This window comes from Myxine glutinosa, chromosome 8 (assembly GCF_964187855.1).
Source record: "Myxine glutinosa chromosome 8, kmMyxGlut1.1, whole genome shotgun sequence".
In the NCBI taxonomy this organism is placed as follows: domain Eukaryota; kingdom Metazoa; phylum Chordata; class Myxini; order Myxiniformes; family Myxinidae; genus Myxine; species Myxine glutinosa.
The window spans coordinates 36,953,489-36,976,412 of NC_136268.1; the positions used below are offsets into that span (position 1 = coordinate 36,953,489).

General features: G+C 41.4%; 1 protein-coding gene across 2 annotated transcripts in view; it reads left to right on the forward strand.

The window, feature by feature from the left end:
* Nucleotides 1-22,924, forward strand: part of TRAPPC11 (trafficking protein particle complex subunit 11) — a 273,835-nt gene that overhangs the window by 140,042 nt on the left and 110,869 nt on the right. For both annotated transcript variants that reach the window (XM_078783191.1, XM_078783192.1), the window contains exons 10-14: nucleotides 4,105-4,252; nucleotides 7,022-7,115; nucleotides 14,983-15,062; nucleotides 16,135-16,213; nucleotides 20,067-20,121. In XM_078783191.1, coding sequence (XP_078639317.1) covers nucleotides 4,105-4,252; nucleotides 7,022-7,115; nucleotides 14,983-15,062; nucleotides 16,135-16,213; nucleotides 20,067-20,121 — 456 coding nt within the window. The remainder of the gene's footprint in view (nucleotides 1-4,104; nucleotides 4,253-7,021; nucleotides 7,116-14,982; nucleotides 15,063-16,134; nucleotides 16,214-20,066; nucleotides 20,122-22,924) is intronic.

The window sequence follows — 22,924 nt, forward strand, 5'->3', positions numbered from 1 at the left end:
TTAGAGAGAGTGGGAGAGGGGTTAGAGAGAGAGGGAGAGGGGTTAGAGAGAGAGGGAGAGGGGTTATAGAGAGAGGGAGAGGGGTTATAGAGAGAGGGAGAGGGGTTAGAGAGAGAGGGAGAGAGGTTAGAGAGAGAGGGAGAGGGGTTAGAGAGAGAGGGAGAGGGGTTATAGAGAGAGGGAGAGGGGTTATAGAGAGAGGGAGAGGGGTTAGAGAGAGAGGGAGAGGGGTTAGAGAGAGAGGGAGAGGGGTTAGAGAGAGAGGGGTTAGAGAGAGAGGGAGAGGGGTTAGAGAGAGAGGGAGAGGGGTTAGAGAGAGAGGGAGAGGGGTTAGAGAGAGAGGGAGAGGGGTTAGAGAGAGAGGGAGAGGGGTTAGAGAGAGAGGGAGAGGGGTTAGAGAGAGAGAGAGGGGTTAGAGAGAGAGGGGGAGATGGGTTAGAGAGAGAAAGAAAGAAAGAGAGGTCGAAGTGGGTGAGTGGAAGGGGGAAAGAGAGGAGAGGGAAGAAAGAGAGATTGGCAGGACAGAGAATACAAGAAAGAGCAATCGGAGATTGCAAACCCTCGCCAGGATGTATTTTCAGTGGTTTTTAAGGCTTCTGTGTTGAAACAAATATGGCGGCCGAACCACGTGACCGATGACGTCATCATTTTTTTTCTCCACCAATTTCGGCCTACATGACGTCATAAAGGAGGCACCTATGACATCATCATTAACATATTTTATTCTCCATGGAGAGTTCTTTACAATGAACCATGTTTCAATTTTTTTTCTGTGCAGCGCTTTCGGAGATATAGAGGTGCAACGTTTTTTGGTTTTCCAAGATGGCGGCCGAACCACGTGACCGATGACGTCTTCTTTTTTTTTCTCCACCAATTTATGCCTACATGACGCTCAAGAAATTTCCTCTTGATAGGATGAAGTTTTATACTTGTCGAATTATGACGTCATAATGGAGTCACCTATGACCATCATTAACATATTTTATTTCCCATGAAGAGTTCTTTACAATGAGCCATGTCTCAATTTATTCTATTCAGTGCTTTCGGAGATATAAAGGTGCAAAGTTTTTCGGTTTTTCCAAGATGGCGGCCGAACCACGTGACCTACGACGTCATTAAAAAAAAAACCACCTTTAGAGGCCATTTTTCCCCGCAAGCGGGGATTGGCCTTTTTCGGGGACCGTGGTTGTTGTTGTTTTTTGGTCCCCTTTTTGAAGCAATGTTTTACGGCGGGATGCCCTTCCTGCCACCAACCCTTTTTGTCGCCTTTTTACGACAAACAGGGAATTACCAGTGAACTGGTACTCTAATTAGCCGACCTCGGAAGGATGACAGGCTGAGTCAACCCCCCTGGCGTTAATTCAGCGTTCGACCAGGATTCGAACCCAGGATCCTAGGTATCCTAAGCTGGCACCCTAACCGCTAGCCCAACACCAGGCTAAATTATCATTAAAAAAATTGTACAGGTGGAGTTGCACCTATGGTGAAACTTTCCTGTCAATTGGACCAACGGTTGCAGAGAAAATCATATTTATTCTGTGCGAACAGACAGACAGACAGACAGACAAACAAACAAACAAACAGACAAACAAATGACTCAAATGCAATACCCTCTCCTCAGGCAAGGGTAATAAGACCAAAGCTTGCCTTGCAATGTTATTTAACTCCTCGGGGATCTTTGACTGGCCGAGTGGTAGACATGACCATCACCGCCGTGCCTCAACTCAGGAAGGGGGTACTCTTCACTTACATTCGGTAGGGGGAAAAGGGAGGGGAGTTCTAAAGTTGAGCTTGGTCGGGTGACTTGAGGAGAAGGGGGCAGGGGTAGTTCTGGATTTGCATTTGTTGGTGGGACTTGAGGAGAAGGGTGTGTTGACTTGAATTTGGTAGGGGGACTTGAGGAAAGGCAGGGGTGGGAGGGGTGAGGGTTTCCTTGACTTTCGGTTTACCTTTACCTAGAGTCTCACTTTAACCGAGTTGCTGTGATGACATCACAGCTATAAACTGTTATCTCAGTGTTTCACAGGCAGGGTGATTCATCAATGGGTGTGCCGCCCATCAAATGGACATTGAACTGGCATCCCATCTGGCTGCATTAGTTTTGGCTGTCAAATATCCCACGGTGTCCTTCACAAAGAGTAGGCGAGCTATCGCTGCAACATGGCCAAATTCCAAATGCTGGTTCATGAAATACTTAGGCCAAGCTTGCCCCGGAAATCCCACAAGAATGTGGGAATAATTGTTGCCAATAAAGAAGAAGAATATATGCTCTTTACAATGTTGGTGCTGCCGAAGCAGTTTTTTGTCAAGGGTTATACTGGATGGTTTGCGAGTTTCCTTTGCAGCATTGTTTGTTTATGTTCTATCCTTTTAAATCCTGATCGTCAACCAAGGAGGCAGCACATACCATGCTTGAAGTCTTTGGTGTGACTTGGCCAGAGTTCGAACCGCTGACCTCTCAGATTCAGAGCAGATGCTCCAACCATTACACCACCAAATATATACTAATATATATGCACTGGTAATATAATATATATGCACTGAGTACCAGTTCACTGGTAATTCCCTGTTTGTCGTTAAAGGCGGCAAAAAGGGTTGGCGTCAGGAAGGGCATCCGGCCGTAAAACATTGTTTCAAAAAGGGGACCGAAAAACAACAACAACCACGGTTCCCGAAAAAGGCCAACCCCCGCTTTGCGGGGAAAAATGGCCTCTAAAGGTGGTTTTATATATGCACTCCAACGAAAGATTTCAAGAATACTTCGTTTACTTAATATCAATTTGTAATTTTATTTTCAAAAGCGGCGACCGCTGTGATAACAAACATCAATTACACCACTGTCAACAAACATAAAAGCTTGTAGAGAGCTCACCAAGTGGCTTAAGCACTCGAGCAAGCACTCAATGAAATGATTGATAAAGAACGGCCGGCTTGGCAAGCGATAGCAAGTTGAATGGTAATGGGACACACCCGCAAAAACAAAAGCATCGCTAATTTCTTAACATTTTCAGATTTTACTCTGCATTTTGACATTTATATGGTCTAGTTCTCTAGATCAAATTCTCAAATCTTAAATCCTATTTCGATTTATGTACTTTGTTGGGCTAGCCGCTAGGGTGCCAGCTTAGGATCCTAGGATCCTGGGTTGAATCCCGGTCGATCGCTGAATTAACGCCAGGGGGGTTGACTCAGCCTGTCATCCTTCCGAGGTCAGCTAATTGAGTACCAGTTCACTGGTAATTCCTTGCTTGTCGTAAAAAAAGGTGACAAAAAGGGTTGGCGGCAGGAAGGGCATCCGGCCGTAAAACATTGCTTCAAAAAGGGGACCAAAAAACAACAACAACCACGGTCCCCGAAAAAGGCCAACCCCCGCTTTGCGGGAAAAATGGCCTCTAAAGGTGTTTTTTTAAATTTATTTTAATTAGTCCACGAGAGTAGATCGTCGAAAATCGCCGACTTTTTCAGTCGGCCTGAAAAAAAAATGGCGATTAAGACCCCTGTGAGGGAGAGTGGGCTGACCAAGAATAAAGCCTGTGTTTGTTTTAATTTAATGAGGGCATTAATTATCTTCAAAAGGTGTGTTTAAATTTACCCAAACACCCAATTTTCATGAATACACTCCCTTGGAGTTCCACTAGTATGCAGGCAAAGTTTTAGGACACCAGGTTGCATGGTTTTGGAATTATGGCAGAGACACACACACACACACACACACACACACACACACACACACACACACACACACACACTTTGCCTTTTATTATTATAGATTATGGAAAATACTGCACTCAAGACTTTAATGCAATAGTTTGGTTCGGGCCCTTTCACCTATCAATGACAATATGCCATACCACAGTGTTTGTAATTGGTTTGAGGATAACAATGATGAAAATTTGCAGTAACTAGTGATGCTTCTCCTAAGAATGTGCTTTACCATTATTTAATGTATTTTCCTTTTTTTATTTTTCTTCAATGCCTTGTTGTCAAAGTCATACTGATTATCATATTTTATTGACTCTTTATCTTATATCTTTTAATTAAATCAAAATGTAGTGTAAAGTCGTTTGAAATTGGTTGAGATGAACTGTGCATTTTTTGGTGCAGGTATTCAGTTTTCGGAGACCTTTTTGATGAAGCGATCAAACTGGGACTGACTGCTATTCAGACGCAGCATCCAGGCTTTTACTACCAGCAGGCTGCATACCGTGCACAAGATCGCAAGAAAATGGCCTTGCAGCTCTGCAAACCATTGGTACTATTTCTACAAAACATAAAGAACACTTTTTTTTTTAAAGTTATAAAATACTCGGAAGCTGCCCATGCCCGCATTAGCAAGTTGCACGGAGTTCTAAACGGGGTAGGGTTGGAAACGGCAAACATGTGAATGGAGTCTTCAGTCATCGAGCCGACAAGTTGGGAGCAACAATTTGCATTTATTGCAACATCTGATGCACTTTAACACTTTAATGGTGGTGATGTGCTCCATTTGAAACTTTGTTTGATATATGAAGCGCTTTGATAACTCGAGTCTGTAATAAAAAAAACCTGTGTTGGTGTCAAAGCCAGTGACCAATCCCTTACTACCCAACAAGGTAGACTGTCGTTCTGAATTTAAGACATTGTCGGCCTTTGACCTTGTCAGCCATTTCAAATAAACAGCCAAGTCAGTTCCTGACCGTTGCAAACTTCTGCTTGCGCGACACAAATAATTTTATCCTGACCTTGTAGGTCTTACTTCCATTGCACTTACAACTAGAACGGCATTTGGTCACACGCATACTCCACCAGGCTGAACAGTTTACGTTTTGTATCCCATTGATAGGCCAGATCTGGATCCGGACCGTAACCAAAATCGAATCGGCTTGTTCTTGCCACCTAACCAACTAATCCACCTAATTTTGACATAACTCGTCCACAACGTTTTGAAATATTATGCCATATATTGTTTCTGGTCCCATCTCTCAATGGTGAAGAAACACTTGCAAATGAAAAAATTTATTGTATCCATATTCGTATCTTTACCAAAATGGAATCGATCCGTCCTTCTCGCACTCGAGAAACACTAAACAATTATATCGGATCTATATCCTGATCTTCACCAAAATTAAATCAATTTGTCCTCGTCACACACGTAGTCTCAAACCACCAGTTTTGAAAGATTGCTCCTGATTTCCATTGAGGGGCCTCCTATTCCAGAATTTTATTTTAAACTAACTGTTGAGGAGCGGAGAAGGATTATGAGGTGCATCTTTCAAGTTTACTAAACCAATGTGACTCTTGAACTGATATAAAACATCTTGTTAATTTTCATCATTCATATGTAAATGCTTGGTACATCCATCACTGAGTCATTCCCAAGCAGTTATCTAATAATTTGGTTGTTTCATATTTGTATTTTTATCTAAATTGTTGATTGAATATATTGATTGGGAATTTTTTTAACAGGTTATAGTTCAAGTGTGGGCATACCCTAGCCACTTCCAAGTTACTTTCCAGTTTGTAGTACATTTATTGTTGGCATGTCACCAATAAAAGTCTGCCATGCATCTTGAAATTAATTGTTGTATTTAGTTTGTTTTGTTTTTTTTGAAGGATTTTTTTTGCAGGATGTTTGTGGGTATTTTTCAGCAATCACAGATGAGCTCTTTAATGATGACAATTTATCACCTGGAAAGAAAGCATTGGCTATCACATAATAAATCTTCAATTTAGCAAGTTTCATTCGATTCATTTTGTTCAGATTAAATATTCACCCAGTCATTGATAAATTGAGGAGAAAATTAGATTAGTACGTTGCCTCCAAGAAAAAGAAAATTGGTGAATCTTTTATTTAGTTTGCAAATATTTTGGCTCTGCTTTTATTTAAAAACTCCCAGAATCCCACATAAATAAATAAATCCCACATATCAGGTCTGACAATAAAGTTCCAGGATTAAAGCAATATAAATTTTTATTCTAAACGTACCAATTATGTTTCGTGGTTGCCTTCAAAGTAATCTCTCTGGGAGTCTGTACACGCTTGCCAACATTGCTGCCATGCACCCTTCAAAGTCACAGCTCTCTGGATCTCTTATATTGCTGCAAAAGGAGTTTCTTTCATTGGAGCTTCAGACATTGATCCGATCGGACCAATATTCTCACCCTTTCGACATTTTTATCTGTTTTGGCAATCGATGAGCATCCCATCCCAACTGCATGTTATCATTCACCTCCATTCTCCCTTCCGCAAATCTCTTGGCCCACTCAAACATGCATGATCTTGATGATCAAAAATGATCAAAAATGTCCGTGCTTCTTTTGTTTAGTTTTACCAGAAGGTTGATGATGATCCTCTGTTCCATATATTTGTCTATCTTCAGAACACAATTGCAACACTTATAATTTTTTAAATAAAACTCCAGTACAGTTACAAAACACAACCAACTGATACAACGGCTAACATAGTACTGGCCAAAGGATTACGATGCACGTCTAATTAAAAAAAACTGGAGCCATTGCTGCCACCTGTTGAGAAAAAAAAGATCAGTCCTGGAACTTTATTGGCAGACCTCGTATGGTATGTTGGACTTGATCTTTGGTTCCTTGCATTATGAGCCAAAGGTTCTGATGGGAATGCTGTCAGGCCTATTTGTTTATATCAAGTGCTAACAGAAGAGTAGATTATGCAAGTGGTATTGGGTACAATGATATAATCAGCTTGGCTTTCAAATTTGAAATCAGAATTATTTTGTCTTTTAAAATGTCATTAACAAAAAGGAATATTGAACATTTCAATCCTTCTATTGGCCTGTTTGTAAAAAAAGAGAAATATTGTCTTCAAGTTATTGCAATAAGAAGTTTACTTTTGTTGTGCTGGAGAAAGCACTATCCATGATTGCTAATAAGCCAAATAAAAATTGGGGCTTCCTTTTGTGCTATTGTAATATATTTTGTCACTTTGCAAGAGGTTATATGTTGGGCATTTGCATCAATGACTTCTGCACTGACAATTTGGGTAATTCTCATGTCTTTACCACCCTAGGCCAGTGTAGTCTACCCTCTGCCAGACCCTTTGGAAACTCCCAGCGGGAAACTCGACTACTTTGGCCAAAGGCCTTGGCGGCAAGGCCACCAGAGTGAGTAAAGGCTTTGTCGGAGACAAAGTAATTCAAGCCAAAAAAGAACTGTAATTATTATTTGAATACAGTATTGTAACTTTTCTATTTTAACACTTACCCACTCAGTCACAGAAGTTTCCTGCATTTATACTCAGTATTCATTCTTTTATTCTGTAACATTTTAAATTTTGAAACATCTGTGTCCTGGAGTTTGTTGTACACCGCTCCTTTCCTATGCCATCTCCAGGCGCTGCATGACGTCATTGCCGGGCACTGAAGGGGGCCCGGAAATGACGCGTGCTGAAAGGGAGTACTCAGTTTCCACTCCGGTTTCTTGTTTTCTTGTAATTTGCGAAAATCGAAGATTTTGCAAGTATATTGGTTGGTCTTGTGTGTTATTCTATCTTTTTCTTGTCTGTCTGTTTGTTTGTCTGTATGTCAGTCGCCTACAGGTCACAATTTTCAACCGATCTTCACGAAACTTCACCAACTGGTCGAGTTTATCATAAGCAAGAAGCCTATTGTTTTTGGGGTCAAAAGGTCAATAGGTCAACATGGACGAAAGGTCACCAACTTTGTCATATTTCTAAAATCCTCAATTTTCATCCGATTGATTTGAAATTTTAAGAGAACTTGCAAATCTGGTCACTGAATTCAACCACCGAGTATTTTTGAGGTCAACATCGGCCAAAAGGAAAACATTGGCCAGATTTCTAAAATCTTCAATTTTCATCCGATTGATTTGATATTTTAAGAGGATTTGTATATCTGGTCACTGAATTCAACCACCAAGTATTTTGGAGGTCAACATAGGACAAAAGTTCAACATCAGCCAAATTACTAAAATCCTTAATTATCATCTGATTTGAAATTTTAAGAGGATTTGAATATCTGTTCACTGAATTCAACCACCGAGTATTGTTGAGGTCAACATCGGCCAAAAGGAAAATATTGGCCAGATTTCTAAATCCTCAATTTTCATCTGATTGTTTTGATATTTTAAGAGGATTTGCATATCTGGTCACTGAATTCAACCACCAAGTATTTTGGAGGTCAACATAGGACAAAAGTTCAACATCGGCCAAATTTCTAAAATCCTTAATTATCATCTGATTTGAAATTTTAAGAGGATTTGAATATCTGTTCACTGAATTCAACCACCGAGTATTTTTGAGGTCAACATAGGCCAGATTTCTAAAATCCTCAATTTTCATCCGATTGACTTGAAATTTTAAGACGATTTGCATATCTGGTCAATGAATTCAACCACCAAGTATTTTTGAGGTCAACATTGGCCAAAAGGTCAGCATTGGTCAAAAGGTCAACATAGGACAAATTTCTAAAATACTCAATTTTCATTCGATTGACTTGAAATTTTAAGAGGATTTGCATACCAGCTCACTGAATTCAACCACCAATTATTTTTGAGATCGTCATAGGCCAACAACTTATTTTAGGGATATTGCAAGTATCGTGCTATGCATGACATATTTCTTATTTGTTTGTTTGTTTTCTTGTTTGTCCAGGCGATAGCTCAGCCATCCTTTGAGCTAGGAAGCTGACATTTTGGCACAATAGTGAGCACGTGCTTTGGCAAAAACAGTATTTTTTGTTTTTTGCTTAATTAATTAATTGATTAGTTACTTAATTATTATCTATTAATTAAGTACTTATTTATTTCCTTTCTCATATGGGCAATATCTCAGGTACCTTTTGAGCTAGGAAGCTGATATTTGTACACGATAGTGACCAAGTGATGTGGTTATAAAGGATATTTTGGATTTATTGATTCATCAATTAATCGATTAATTATTTATTGATTCGTCAATTAATCGATTAGTTGTTTGATTTCTGATTAATTATTTTATTCGTTTTCAAAAAGTTAGATTCGGATGAAACACTGGTTTAGTGGTTTAGGTAAGCTATTAGCCAATTGATTAAGAAATAAAAAAATTTACGATTATTATATATTTCGTTTAATTTCAAAATTAATCAATCAATTATTGTACACCTCTCTCCCAATACCGTCTCTATGCGCTGCATGGCGGTATTGCCGGGCTCCGAAGGCGCCCCGGCAATGCTGCACGAGAGGATGTTATTTATTTATTTGGCATGGGGGGCGATGTACTTTGAATGTATCTGTACTTATTTTGGATTTTATTAGGCAAAATAGTTCCTTCACCAATATATTTATCCTCATGGGTTTTTGTTTGAAAGAAGCAGGCTTCAGAACTTGGTCCACATGACACAAAGAGACGTCATTATTGATAATAAATATGATTTCAGTATTATTTATCAGAGGAATGTCCTCAATAATTTGTTCGGATCAGGGAGGTTTAATCACGGTATACTTATACCATAGCCTTTGTGCACCTTTATTCTCAAAACAATACTTGCCTTTGAACAAATTAATGCAACAACATTCAGTCTCTGATGTCAGATTTGATGGGCCTAGGAATTGCATGTATATCAGGAGTATGTGACTAAATTGAGAGAAAGGAGGGGTTGGGGAAGTAAACATTGGGTTGGGAGTTGTATAAGGGGTTTTATTAGAGATGTGAATCCGAGAATACTAGTGGGGTGCCCGGATACTCAGTCATTTAAAATTGATGCAAAAGTTTCGTTTTCAGTACCAATTTAAAGGTAAGGGCCTATAGAACAATTTTGGCTCGAGTGTGAAGCACGCATATAAAAAAAATTTTGTGGAATTTTTCCTCGTGTAGTGGGGGGCCATGCATGGGTAATTTTTTCTTTTGATTTCAAATTGATGCAAAAGTTTCGTTTTCAGTACCAATTTAAAGGTAAGGGCCTATAGAACAATTTTGGTTCGAGTGTCAAGCACGCATATAAAAAAAATTTTGTGGAATTTTTCCTCATGTAGTGGGGGGCCATGGGTAATTTTTTCTTTTTATTTCAAATTGATGCAAAAGTTTCGTTTTCAGTACCAATTTGAAGGTAAGGGCCTAGAGAACAATTTTGGTTCAAGTGTCAAGCACTCAGATCAAAAATGGGGCTTCTGGGGACGTGGGGGGTTCCCGACCCCCCACCGGCCTATGCGAAATATGTAAACTGTTATAACTTTTGATTGGATGATCCGATCTGAACCTATGAGGTATGTTGGTGCATGTGCACAAGGGAGAGCAAGGGATGTGGGTAACGATGAGGGGTAGTGGAGAGCATGAGGGGTGGACAAAATGGATGCAAAAGCAAAATTCTGGGAGGTGGGGATGGTTTAACAAGTGTATAAATAGCATGGTTTTGATTTGGGGGACGATGTGAGACAGCGATGATGGAATCCATGACCTTGTGATGATTGGAAGTAAGCTAATTGGTCTGTAGGTAAGGTGATCCGTTTTTGCACCTTTTTATGTAATGCAGTGATGCTGGCTATTTTCCAAGCAGATGGAAGATAAAGTTACTTTATGTTTAAAAGGACAGAGAGTGGAAGTGCCAGAGCATCAGAGGAGGTTTTTAGGACTCGCAAGCTGATGCCATCTGGTCGAGTTGCCGAATCCGAGTCAAGGGTTGCCAAAAACGTATCCACCTTCTCAGGTGCAAAAGACACAGAATCAAGGAGCAGTTGGATACGACTGGGAAGGATGGGTAGTGGGTACCGAGAAAGAGGTGTTGGGGGGCACAATATTTGGAAGCAAACACAGATTTAAGGCATTAGTCTTTTTTCACGAGTGGAGTCGGCAGTGGTGCCATTTTAAGCGAGGGAATGGATGGACGGGGAGCACACACCGGAGACAGACTAAACAAGGCATCACCAGGTTTTGGAGGTAGGGGAAAAGTTTGAAAGTTCATTCTTGAGATTGGGCAGATGTTGTTTTCTGGCTCTCCTGACAGTGGATACACACGTGTTGTGGGCTTTATGGAATGATCTGAGAGTGCCTTCGGTTGGATTTGCCTTCCATGAAGAGAATTCATGATGTTTTTAAGCAACTGCCTCACCATATGATTCAGTGTACCAAGGATGGGAGGATGGGTAAGATAACTGAAAACAAGATAAGATGAATCTGTTCACAAGGGAGCGCAGGTTTTTGTGGAAGAATTCCTGGGCCGAATAAATATCAGGGGTGGTAGAAGTGTGACGGCTGCTTGCAGACCTTGCCAGGTTGCCTGAGTGAACTTCCAGACTTGCCAATGCTAAGGCTGTTCTCTGAGAATGGGCAGAGAGATGCTGGCCTTCACATACGCATGATGAGATGAACCAATTGGGGCAGAGAAGGAGCAAGATACATTGGCAAGTTTGTCATCATCAAATCCAGAAGGGAGGTTTTGCCATTGACAAAAATCCACGTGGGAGAGTTGAGAGATTGATTCAGTCCCATGGAGTCACAAAAGTCCTTTGCAGAAGTACCATGGCTGGTGAGAGAGAGGTACCATCACCCAGCCAATTAGCATGGTGACAATTGAAATCACCACAAATGAGGAAGAGAGAGTTGGGATGAGTGTTTAAAAGTTGGTCCATGTCATTTTAGAGAGATGTATATGGAGTCATGACTGTTGGGAGGATGGTACAACACAGCCAAACATGAGGTGATAGTGGAGGGGAAGTCACAGCCAGAGGTACTGCTGGGGTTTGGGAGGTGTAAGAGCAGTAAATGGAGAGAGAAATGAAGTTTTGATGTGCAGTGCTACATGCCGCCAAGACGGGGTTCAGGTCCACCAAACCAGAGAAGACAGTTACAGATTATGATTTCTTAGAGAAGACAGTTACAGATTATGATTACAGATAGTGAGCGAAAGACACTAAGGAGGCAGGGAGGTCCTGTGGGAAGAAGGATTCTGTTACACAGATGATGTCTGGTTTATTGGCAGTGGCCTGCATTGAGAGATCTGTCAGGTTGGAGCAGCGGCCTTGGGTGTTTGATGTACACTCAGTTAGGGAAAGGGAAGGAGGAGCTGCTGATAGGGCGTTGGGGTGTGGAAAGGAGAAAGGAGCAAGGAGAGGTTGCTGGGCAGTGGTGGTGTTGGTAGGGGAGGGGAGGGGGGGGGCGAGTGAGTAAGCCGGGAAGGTGCGGGAAGGGGGCGAAGCCAGGAGGGGGGAGGGGCATGAAGAAGGAATAGGGAAATATTTGGGGATATTGAAAAGGAGGAATAGGGAAATGAGTAACTGAGGACTGCAAGCAGCCGTCACACTTCTACCACCCCTGATATTTATTCAACCCAGGAATTCTTCCACAGAAACCTGCTCTCCCTTGTGCACAGATTCATCTCATCTTGTTTTCAGTTATCTTACCCATCCTCCCACCCTTGGTACACTGAATCATATGGCGAGGCAGTTGCTTAAAAACATCATGAATTCTCTTCGTGGAAGGCAAATCCAACCGATGGCAATCTCAGATCATTCCATAAAGCCCACAACATGTGTGTATCCACTGCCAGGAGAGCCAGAAAACCACATCTGTCCAATCTCAAGAATGAACTTTCAAACTTTTCCCCTTTTCCCCATCAAACTAAAATGGCACCACTGCCGACTCCACTCGTGAAAAAGACGAATGCCTCAATTCTGTGTTTGCTTCCAAATCTTGTGCCCCCAACCCCTCTTTCTCGGAACTCATCCTTCCCAGTCGTATCCAACTGCTCCTTGATTCTGTGTCTTTTGCACCTGAGAAGATGGATAAGTTTTTGGCAACCCTTGACTCGGATTCGGCAACTCGACCAGATGGCATCAGCTTGCGAGTCCTAAAAACCTCGTCTGATGCTCTGGCACTTCCACTCTCTGTCCTTTTAAACATAAAGTAACTTTATCTTCCATCTGCTTGGAAAATAGCCAGCATCACTGCATTACATAAAAAGGTGCAAAAACGGATCACCTTACCTACAGACCAATTAGCTTACTTCCAATCATCACAAGGTCGTGGAATCCATCATCGCTGTCTCAAATCGTCCCCCAAAACAAAACCATGCTATTTATACACTTGTTAAACCATGCCCACCTCCCAGAATTTTGCTTTTGCATCCATTTTGTCCACCCCTCATGCTCTCCACTACCCCTCATCGTTACCCACATCCCTTGCTTGTCCACCTCCATATGTTTTCTCCCTTCGCCCTGCTGTTGAGGTTTCCCCCTTCTCCTTCTACTATTCATGTTATGTTGCATCCTGATCTGTTCTGTGTTATTGCTCTTCCACGAGTCTTGACTTATGTATACAAAAAACCCCAAATACATGGGATGTTTGGAAAGCAGTAAGAGGTACCAAGTAAGAGTAAGAGCTTTACATTAAGAGCTAGTAAGTTTAAGACTACATTTACACAAGTAACTTTATGATTAAGAGTAAGTAAGAGCTTTAGGTAGAAGTAAAAAAACAAATTAAAGCTAATTTTGTTTAGGGGTCGCTATATTTCATATTTCATGTAAAAGTTTTATTGATGAAAATGCAATTTTTATTGATCATTAAATACCGTTATCTTAATACATATTGTACTTAATACTTAATCTTAATACATAGTGCCCCGGTGTGTACCCCGATTTAGAATAGGTACACCGTATCCCTGCGTGTCGTAAGAGGCGATTCAAAGGGTTGGCGTCAGGAAGGGCATCCGGCCATAGAAACATTGCCTCAAAAATAGAACCATGACAATTTGGAGAAGATTGTCATGGGGACTGCAAGGCTAACCCCCGCTCTTGCAGGGAAAATGGCCTTAAAATGCCTGTTGTTCTTGTGTTGTTTAATACATATTGTGTGTGCTTCACATATATCCTCAAAATGTACATAAGACTGAATTTTTTTCTTCTTTAATTTATATATATATATATATATATATATATATATATATATATCATTTTGTACTTCTTACCAATATGACCTCAATGCCACTGTGGTAGAGCTGTTTGTGTTGCTATGCAACATTTTAGCATTGGGACCTTTTCATGTATAACCCTTTGAGGTTCCCTTTTTCTGATGTTGGAATTGAGTCACCTGTCATGAAGGTAATATTCATGACAGATTCAGATTTTTTTCCTGAGGCTCATGAAATATTTAGTTAGAAATAACTAAATAATATAAACCGATCTGTTCGGAAAATCAACACTTCTTTGGTCTTTGAAACCGATTTGGTACTTTTGAGATATTTCATTGAATTGGATTGATTCATAAATCTAAGTTGTGCATTATTTCCTCACTAGTCGCTTAATAAATTGATCTTTCAGTTGTAGGCATTCTATGTTCTGTTGCAATTACCTCTGCCACCAAAGGTGGCAAGAGCAAGTGCTTTGGCAAAAACGATGTTTTTATTTTTTGGTTAATCAATTGATTAATTAATTACTTAGTTATTATTGATTTATCAAGTACTTATTTATTTCCTTTCTCACCTTTTGAGCTAGGAAACGGATATTTGGACATGGCGGTGACCAAGTGATTTGGCTGTAAATGGTATTTTTGATTTATTGATGAATCAATTAATCTATTGATTATTTAATTTTTCGATTAATTACCTCATTGATTTTCAAAGTTACAGATTCGGATGAAACTGGTAGTTTAGGTATGCTATTAGCCAATTGATTGAGGGGGCAATAGGCTATGTGGCCGGGGCCTCACGTGGGAGTGTGGAGGTCCAGGGGGGCATAAATTCTCTGTATAAATGCATACCGTGTAGCGCCACCTAGTGGTGGCGTGGGTATTACAATTTCTTTTTCTTTTTTTTCCTCGGCAACGCTGAGGTTAATGCACTCTTCGCATGGGTAAAAATTTTTTTGGCAAACAGACGACTATTTTGTCCATCAGCGAAGTGATGGTTAGGCTCCACTAGTCTCACTATAAAAGCCATGTTTGTTTGTTAAAGCCCAGTCAAACCACTAACTGGGTCAAGGTAGGTGGGAGACAGGGGCTGCAATTTAAAGAAGAAGAATTATTGTGTCTTTTGGTGTGGCTTGCAGGCATCGATCCACCAGATCCAGCTCGGGAACGTGAGGGAATCTTGGCATTACAGTTGCACGAGAGAGCTGTCGACCACTCGGTGAGCTCTTTGTCATCCATCCACAGTTATATTAAAGGTGGAGATCTACCTGTTTCGTTTTGTCGTAGTTTAATGGAGGAGGATTTTTTGCCATCTGAATGTCTGACAAACTAAATACGGAGTTGTAGATGGTTGAGTCTTGATCTTTTATGATGCAACCCCTTATAGATTGTCCTTTGTTTCAAGTTTATAGAGGTAGATCTACCTGACGGTAATGTGCAGAGGTAGAGCACTTCCTTCTGAGCTGTTTAGCTTGTGTTCAATTCTCGAACTTAATTACGAACTGTCAGGTTGGTGCTTTGCCGGCAGGTTGTCAATGAGTGTGCTATTCCTCAAATGGACATTAAGCTTGGTACGCGGTGGTGCCGTGACGGCAGACAAAAGATTGAGACCATGTTAAAATAGAGCTCAATGTTCCTGAGATTCCCATGCATATATTCTGAGATTGTGGGAGCCATCAAGAGTTGAGAAGCACGAATTTTGAGAGGTCTGTAATGTAGTTACGTATTTATTTAGCATATATATAAATGGAGCATATCATTAATCTTAAATGGACCCACATTCATGCTGTGGGATCAATTCAGCATGTCACGGCATAAATTCCAGCAGACATGCTGCATTATTTATCATTCATCTGTGTTCACCCTATGTAGTTGGTCTAGGGAGAAAGTTGGCATGAGTCGGTTCTGATGGCGTCCGACAGATACTCACTGTGATTTATACCAAAGGAATGGGTTGTCGAGGAAAATGTGTGACATCATACGTTTCCTTAAATATGAGGCCTATGCAATGAATAGTAATGTTGTCATTCTGAACCATTAAATTCTCATGTGGGTACAAAATTTGACTATTAAAAATAAATGGAACAGTTGTGAACTAACGATGTGAGATATAGTACTTGATTGTGAGTAGATTCAGGTTATTGCTTGTTTACAATTTGAAATGGGGAAATACTAGAGCTTGATGATTTTGAGCATTGGGGTTTGAAGAAGTACATCCTAAATGTTTTATGTACAGTGTGCTTTGATTTCTCAAATAATTAACTTGGACATCCATACTTGTATATTTGCAGGGATTGATCATCCCGACATTGAGCAGTGCCGTGGCTCAGTTCAAGAAATACAAATGTCCGCGCATGAAAAACTACCTGAGTAAGTCTCAATTACCAAAGGGTAATTGCATTTGAACAATGTTTAAGACAGACCCAAATGAGCATGACCTCAGGTTATCTTGCTTGCATTTTACGATCGTAGGACTGGAAAGACCCAGCGGATTATAGAGCGCATGATCTATAATATAAAAATGACAAGTCAGGAGACGACGATGGTTCACGAGCGAGCGGTATTCAATGACAAAGGTCAAAACCGACATTGAAAATATATAAATAGGAATGTATTATCTGTTATGAGACTAGTTAGCTACACAATACCGAAAATTTGGTTCGATTCTGACAACTTTGGAAATTTGACCTTTGTGACCTTGAAATGTCAAAACGAAGGTTACTGACCTTGAAATGAGATAGAAAATAATGTATGATCAGTTATGAGGTTAGTTGGCTACACAATAACGAAAATTCGGTTCGATTCCGACAACTTTGAAAATTTGACCTTTGTGACTTTCAAAGGTTAAAGGTCGAAGATTCTGAAATTTGTTGGAAAACTTGTATTTCATGATGTATGTGATAATATAAAAAACATGTATGACATTTCACCCGATCAGGCAGTGAACAATGTAATAAAACCATCAAAAATCGACTTTTCTAAATTTTGTGACCTTGACCTTGGGGCGAAAATGAAAAATCGAGCTCCGTGGGGCTAGACACATGACATTGGCCTAACCAAATACCGAAACCCCCGTCAGATTCCACCAAACCCCTCGGAGAAGATGTAGCTTGAAATCGATTACCCCCTAAAAAGACATCTTTTTCAGGCGTGGCTCCGCCCACAATGGGCGCAATTCGCCCACTCTAGGCAGGACACAACTAGATCATGATATCAACCTCCCACCCAAGTTTCAGCAAGATCGGATGATATCATCGGGTAGTTATGCTGCGGACAGACAAACAGACAGACACACGCCCGATGACGAATAAAGTGGTCACTCTGTTTGATAACTCGTGAACCAAAAAACACATTCCGTTCATGAAGCCGTGTGACTGTCTACTAATTACGTAGTTTGAACATAAGTTGCATCCTAAATACACGTACGTCTATTAAATACTTACTAATGGAATGTACCCTTTGACCTTTGAAGACCCTTTAAGACACCCAATACCGTTAAGACCCCCCAAGACGTTTTAATACTCTGAAGACCCATAAATACCCCTAAGCCATTTAAGACCCATTCGACCCCTTAGACCCCTGAGACCCCCAATAATCTTCAGACCCCTTTTACCTTTAAGACCTTTTCGACCTTTTCGACACTTTAGAAATTTTTAGATGCCTTCATCCTTTATACCCTTTGGACTCCAAGAACCTTGAGACCTTTACACCCCCAAGTCCCTTTAGACCCCTCAGATCATAGCACCATTTGGACCCCTGACACCCTTCAGACAGATTAGATGGCTTGGACCCTTGACCATTCAAATATAAAGCTTTAGACCACTTGGACCTTTTTAGACCCTTTTTGCATGCCTGAGAGATTCGACCCTTTTGACCCCTTAGACACTAACTACTATCGAAAGACCCTTTAGACCTTCAGACCATCGAAAACCTTTTAAGCGCACACCATGGAAACATCCATAGTCTTCTTGCAAAACACAGACTATACTTTTTTCAGCAAGTTATGTGCAAAATCAACCCATCCGTCGGGTGGATACTCTGCTAGTAAATAATAATGATTGTTCAGCCCCCTCAAAATACGGGCCAAAAAAAGCTAACTTTTTTGAGGGTTTGAGGGGGGGGGGGGGAAGGTGGTTAGGGTTTTTAAAATTACTTTATGCAGCTCTCTTTGACTAAAAGTGCCGAGTGTTGGTAATTATGTAATCCTAGTCAGATTTGGGGATGATTGATTAGGTGAGAGCTGATTGGTCATTCCTCCAATTACAGGTGAAAGCTGTGATTGGGCGTTTGGCATTTACATGTAAAGTTTTAATTTTCCTCATGCTTGCATCAATAGAAAATGAAGAAAGATTGCGAACTTTTTTTTTCTTTTTTTTTGCTTTCTTCAACAGCAGATGAAATATGCATGGAGTCATTTGCTCATTATTCATTGATAATTCTGTAAAATGATGAATGGAATCAACATAACAGCATTCAAAATCTGCTAATCCTCGTGGTAAACAAGGAGAAGCTGATGTTTCTGACGTTAAGCCTTCGTCAGAGCAAAATGGCATTCTCATCACTCGTCACTGCTCTTTTACTCCAACGAAGGGTTAATGCTCGAAACATGAGCTTCCCCTTGCTTCCCACAGCGGCTCGTATACCTCGATCAATGTTTTGTTGATTCCATCCATTGCGATACCTAGTTTTATGTAGCCAACACGGATGGACACGAGGACATCACGAGCAACACTAGTTCTTCATTCCAGTTCATTACATGAAAACATTCCTTTAAATTATGTCAGTTTATCTCCTGTTGTTGGACAGCCTGGTGCCTGGTGTTGGTGTTGGCTTAGCGGTTAGGGTGCCGGCTTGGGATCCTAGGATCCTGGGTTTGAATCCCGGTCGATCGTTGAATTAACGCCAGGGGGTTGACTCAGCCTGTTATCCTTCCGAGGTCGGCAAATTGAGTACCAGCTTTCTGGGATGAATGATCCCGGTGTGTACCCCGGTTTAGAATAGGTACACCGTATCCCTGCGCATCTTAAGAGGCGACTAAGGGTTGGCGTCAGGAAGGGCATCCGGCCATAAAAACATTGCCTCACACAGGGAACCATGATTGTCATGGGGCCCGCAAGGCTAACCCCTGCTCTAGCGGGGAAAATGGCCTTAAAAACGATCATTCGTTCATTCATTCATTCATATCACCTCTCATGTTGCCCTTGTCATACTCTGATCAAGGCTGGTCCCAAATATGTGGCAGATACAAACTCCTGTTGCCTTGCTGTGAGAGAGTTTAACGCCATACTACACATGAAAACATTACTTGGAAAATATGTGGATAGTGTGGGTGGGAGGCGAAGGGAAAAGGCATGGAGTTGGGCGGGTGGAGTTGGAGCAGCATATAATTGAAGGATTGAAAGGAAGGAGCGAGAATCTGCAGGAAAACCTTGCATTTCATGTCGGGCGATCATTTCATTGCCAACATGTATTGAAGCGGGCATATTTTTGTATTTTGAATACATCACAATGCCCATTGTATTATAGCCAGCCTTTGTGAGCTGACACTGCATATATTATCATTGTTGGTGCGTGCAGAGGTTGAACTTGAGCTTGCAACAAAATTCCCAGGTTTTGTACAAGATACCACTTCCTCCCTCCTGGTCTTTAAAACGGCTGTTCACCACCATCTCTTATCTTCCCCAATCCAAAACCTTGATCTTTTCTACCCCCGCTAATTTCACCCCAAATCCACTTTTTTGAGGTGCCGACTTCTTTCCTGGAAGTCCTTGGTGTCCTTGCATTTTATACCCATCCTGCCTCCCCCCAGGCCCTCTCCCTCCCACACATCTCCTGATGTCCCTGCTCTCAAATGTTGTGTTTGTGTGCTTCCCCTTCTCTCCCCATCTTATCTACCGCTCCCCTTTTTATATACTTTGTTTGCTTGTTTGTTTGATTTGTTTGTTTGATAAATGTTAGCTCTTTCACGAGCCTCGACTCTGTATACAAAGAAAGAAAAAAAGAGAAAAAGATGAGCTAACTTGTTGTTATCAATGTTTTGCAAGTTAATAATCCAAATTGAATTTACTGGCCTCATTTATGGCCTATAGTCTGCACTTGTTGACCTGTGGATGGGATATACGAGGATGTGCACAGATTCCTGTCCGATAACTCGTTATCATTTGTTGCGCTTCCTGGCGGAATAGCAAAGCAACTGAGCTGTGTCTTCGGATGTGTCCCGCAGTGGTGCAGATGGGTGAGGAGTATTATTGTGCGAAAGATTACACCAGATCGCTAACGTAAGTAGCCTCTCCTTTTGTTGGTTCCCATTTATGAATCGGAAAGGATTTTTAAGTTGCACTTGATTGCATTCGGCAATTGCTTCTTTACACACCTGGAATTTGTGTACAATGCTGTGCATAAGCATCTTTTATTACTTGCAAAATCGAAGAGTTTTCAAGTATGTTGGTCAGTTGTGTTTGTTATTCTGTCTGTCTGTTTGTTTGTCACCGGCCTACAGGTCACAATTCTAAACCGTAAACTGATCGTCACAAAACATCACCAAGTTGTAGGGGTAGTCACAATTGAGAAGCCTCTTGATTTTCAGGTCAAAGGTCATCTAGAGGTCAAATTTCTAAAATCGCCATTTAAAATTGATTGACTTGAAAATTGAACAACATTTGCACATCGAGTCAATAAATTGGGAAAATAACTATTTTTGAGGTCAAAAGGTCAAAGGCCAACTCGAGATTAAACTTCCAAAATCATGAATTCCCATCTGAAAACCCATCAAATTTCATCCGATTGACTTGAAAATTGAAGAGCATTTTTTTTTGGCTCACTGAATTAGGAAACCAACTATTTTTAAGGTCAAGAGTTCAAAGGTCAAACTTCTAAAATCATCATTTTTCATGTGAAAAATCGTCACTTTTCATCCTATTGACCCAAGCTTTGATTGAGATCGTCAATATAATCTGGATGAAATGGACAATTTGATGGATCAATGGCATAAGGAGGGGTGGGGGGGGGGGGGGGGTTGGGGAGGGCGTGGATTTTTCAAGTATCGTGCTCTGCATGACGTCTTCTTGTTTATTTATTGATTTTTAGGAATCTCATTTTCAAAAGCAAAATTAATTGGGTTTTTAATTTGTATATTGTCAATTTTTAAGAGTTCTTTTTCCTCCTACCTCTGTTTCTTCCATCTGTTCTTAACAACAAATTAAAAGCAATCGTCTCAGCTCCAGCAATCCCTTGCATATCGTCATGCAATTATGTTGAAAGCAAGCAATTTTAATGACTTTGGAACCATTTGCAAGAAAGTAACCATAAATGAAATGCTTTTACCCTCACAATTAAATTGTAAACTGTTTGGCTCAAATGGGATGACATGAAATTTTAACTATTGTGGTGTAAAAGAAGTGCACTTGAGTACATAAAATCCATGCCGAGCTTGCGTGAACGTCAGACCTGTGGGTTTGTAAGTAGAATTGGGCACTTGGACTGCAGGCCTTGGTGTCAGAGGATATGGATGATACAATCGAATCAAGCTCTGAATGCTGGAAGAGGTTGCTAGGGGGAGGGTGGGGTTGGGAGTTGGAGCGTGGGTGGACTTGCACAGTGTGGGGTTGGGGTGAGGGCGATACTGCATCATTAATGGCATAGTATGATGCGCAATGTGGCTTTCTGGTGCATGCATCGCTAACTCCTGTTGTGACTTCAAATCCAGTTGACTTTTCTTCCCTTGCAGATCACACTGTATCATTATGATGAACTCTCCCAGTATTCCATCCCCTTCTCATGTATTCCTCATTGTGTCACTGTTCATTCACACTGTCAAACGCTTTATCAAAATCGATGAAACCCCGCAAGACTCGAATTCTAGTTGATAAATTGTTCTGTTCTTGTTCTTGGATTGAAACTTTGACCTGTACACCCTCGTTTCCTCTATATCCAGCCTGGTATATCCCCCATGCTCCATCCACTGCCTTCTGCATCCTATTTGGGATTATCATGCATAGAAAGAACCTTGCTTGCAATATACAGAGGAGTTGCACCTCTCCAGTTACCATATTCACTAAAATCTACTTTAATTGGCAGGTTAATGATCAGCCCAACTTTTCCACACTTCTGGTACTTCTTGTCGTCATATTTCACCAATTAAAGTTTTGTTTTGTTTTCTCGATATTTACCTCCGCCACCGAAGGTGGATGGAGGTTATGTTTGCACCTCTGTCTGTTTGTCTACAACAACAACAACAACAACAACAACAACAACAACAACATGCATTTTAAGGCCATTTTCCCTGCTAGAGCGGGGGTTAGCCTTGCGGTCCCCGTGACAATCTTCTCCATTTTGCCCTATTTTCTGCATCTCTCCTTGTTAACCCCCTTGCCCGCATTTCTTCTTCCACCTGTTGTGGAAAGCCATTCAGGTCCGCACAACTTTTAGTCCAACGTTTGGTTTAATTGCATTTAGATCATCACATCATTCCTGTAAGTAGAAATACACAATAAGCATACGATGCGACATCTCATAAAGCCATTCATATCAGTCAATGCAAGCAAGCTAGATATTCTATAAAGGCGTACCATTAACGAGGCTACCGATGTAACATGTCACAAGGGAGAAGTCTCGGAGCACTGACACAGCAACGGGTCTTATAGTCACGCCCCTAGTGGGGACAACAATGACAGCGAGCAGCGAGCATCCCCACCCGGGTTCAGTACGGATACGATTTCACTACATTCACCCCCCGTCAGAATTATACGGCCGCGTGGCTAAAAGCGAGTGAGCGTCAGCATGGGCGCGGAGTATTAGTCGGCCCAACCGTAGCGGGCCGGGCGGCGAATTTCTCTGCCAGCACGCGTTCGAAATTCCCCGGGTACGGCGTCTCGTAACCCTGTATCCCCGGTGTCAGAGGCGTCAACAGGGTCGGGTGATGAAGGGGGTAACGCCAAGTCGTCGGACCCGGGCAGTCTCGACGGGGGGAGGGTCGGTGGACTGTCGGCGATGGGAGCGTCGGGAGAGGTCATAGTCTCATAGACGGGTTCGACTGGTTCGTCCGATTCCCTACTAAGGTCGTCGACCCCGCAAGGGGCAAGA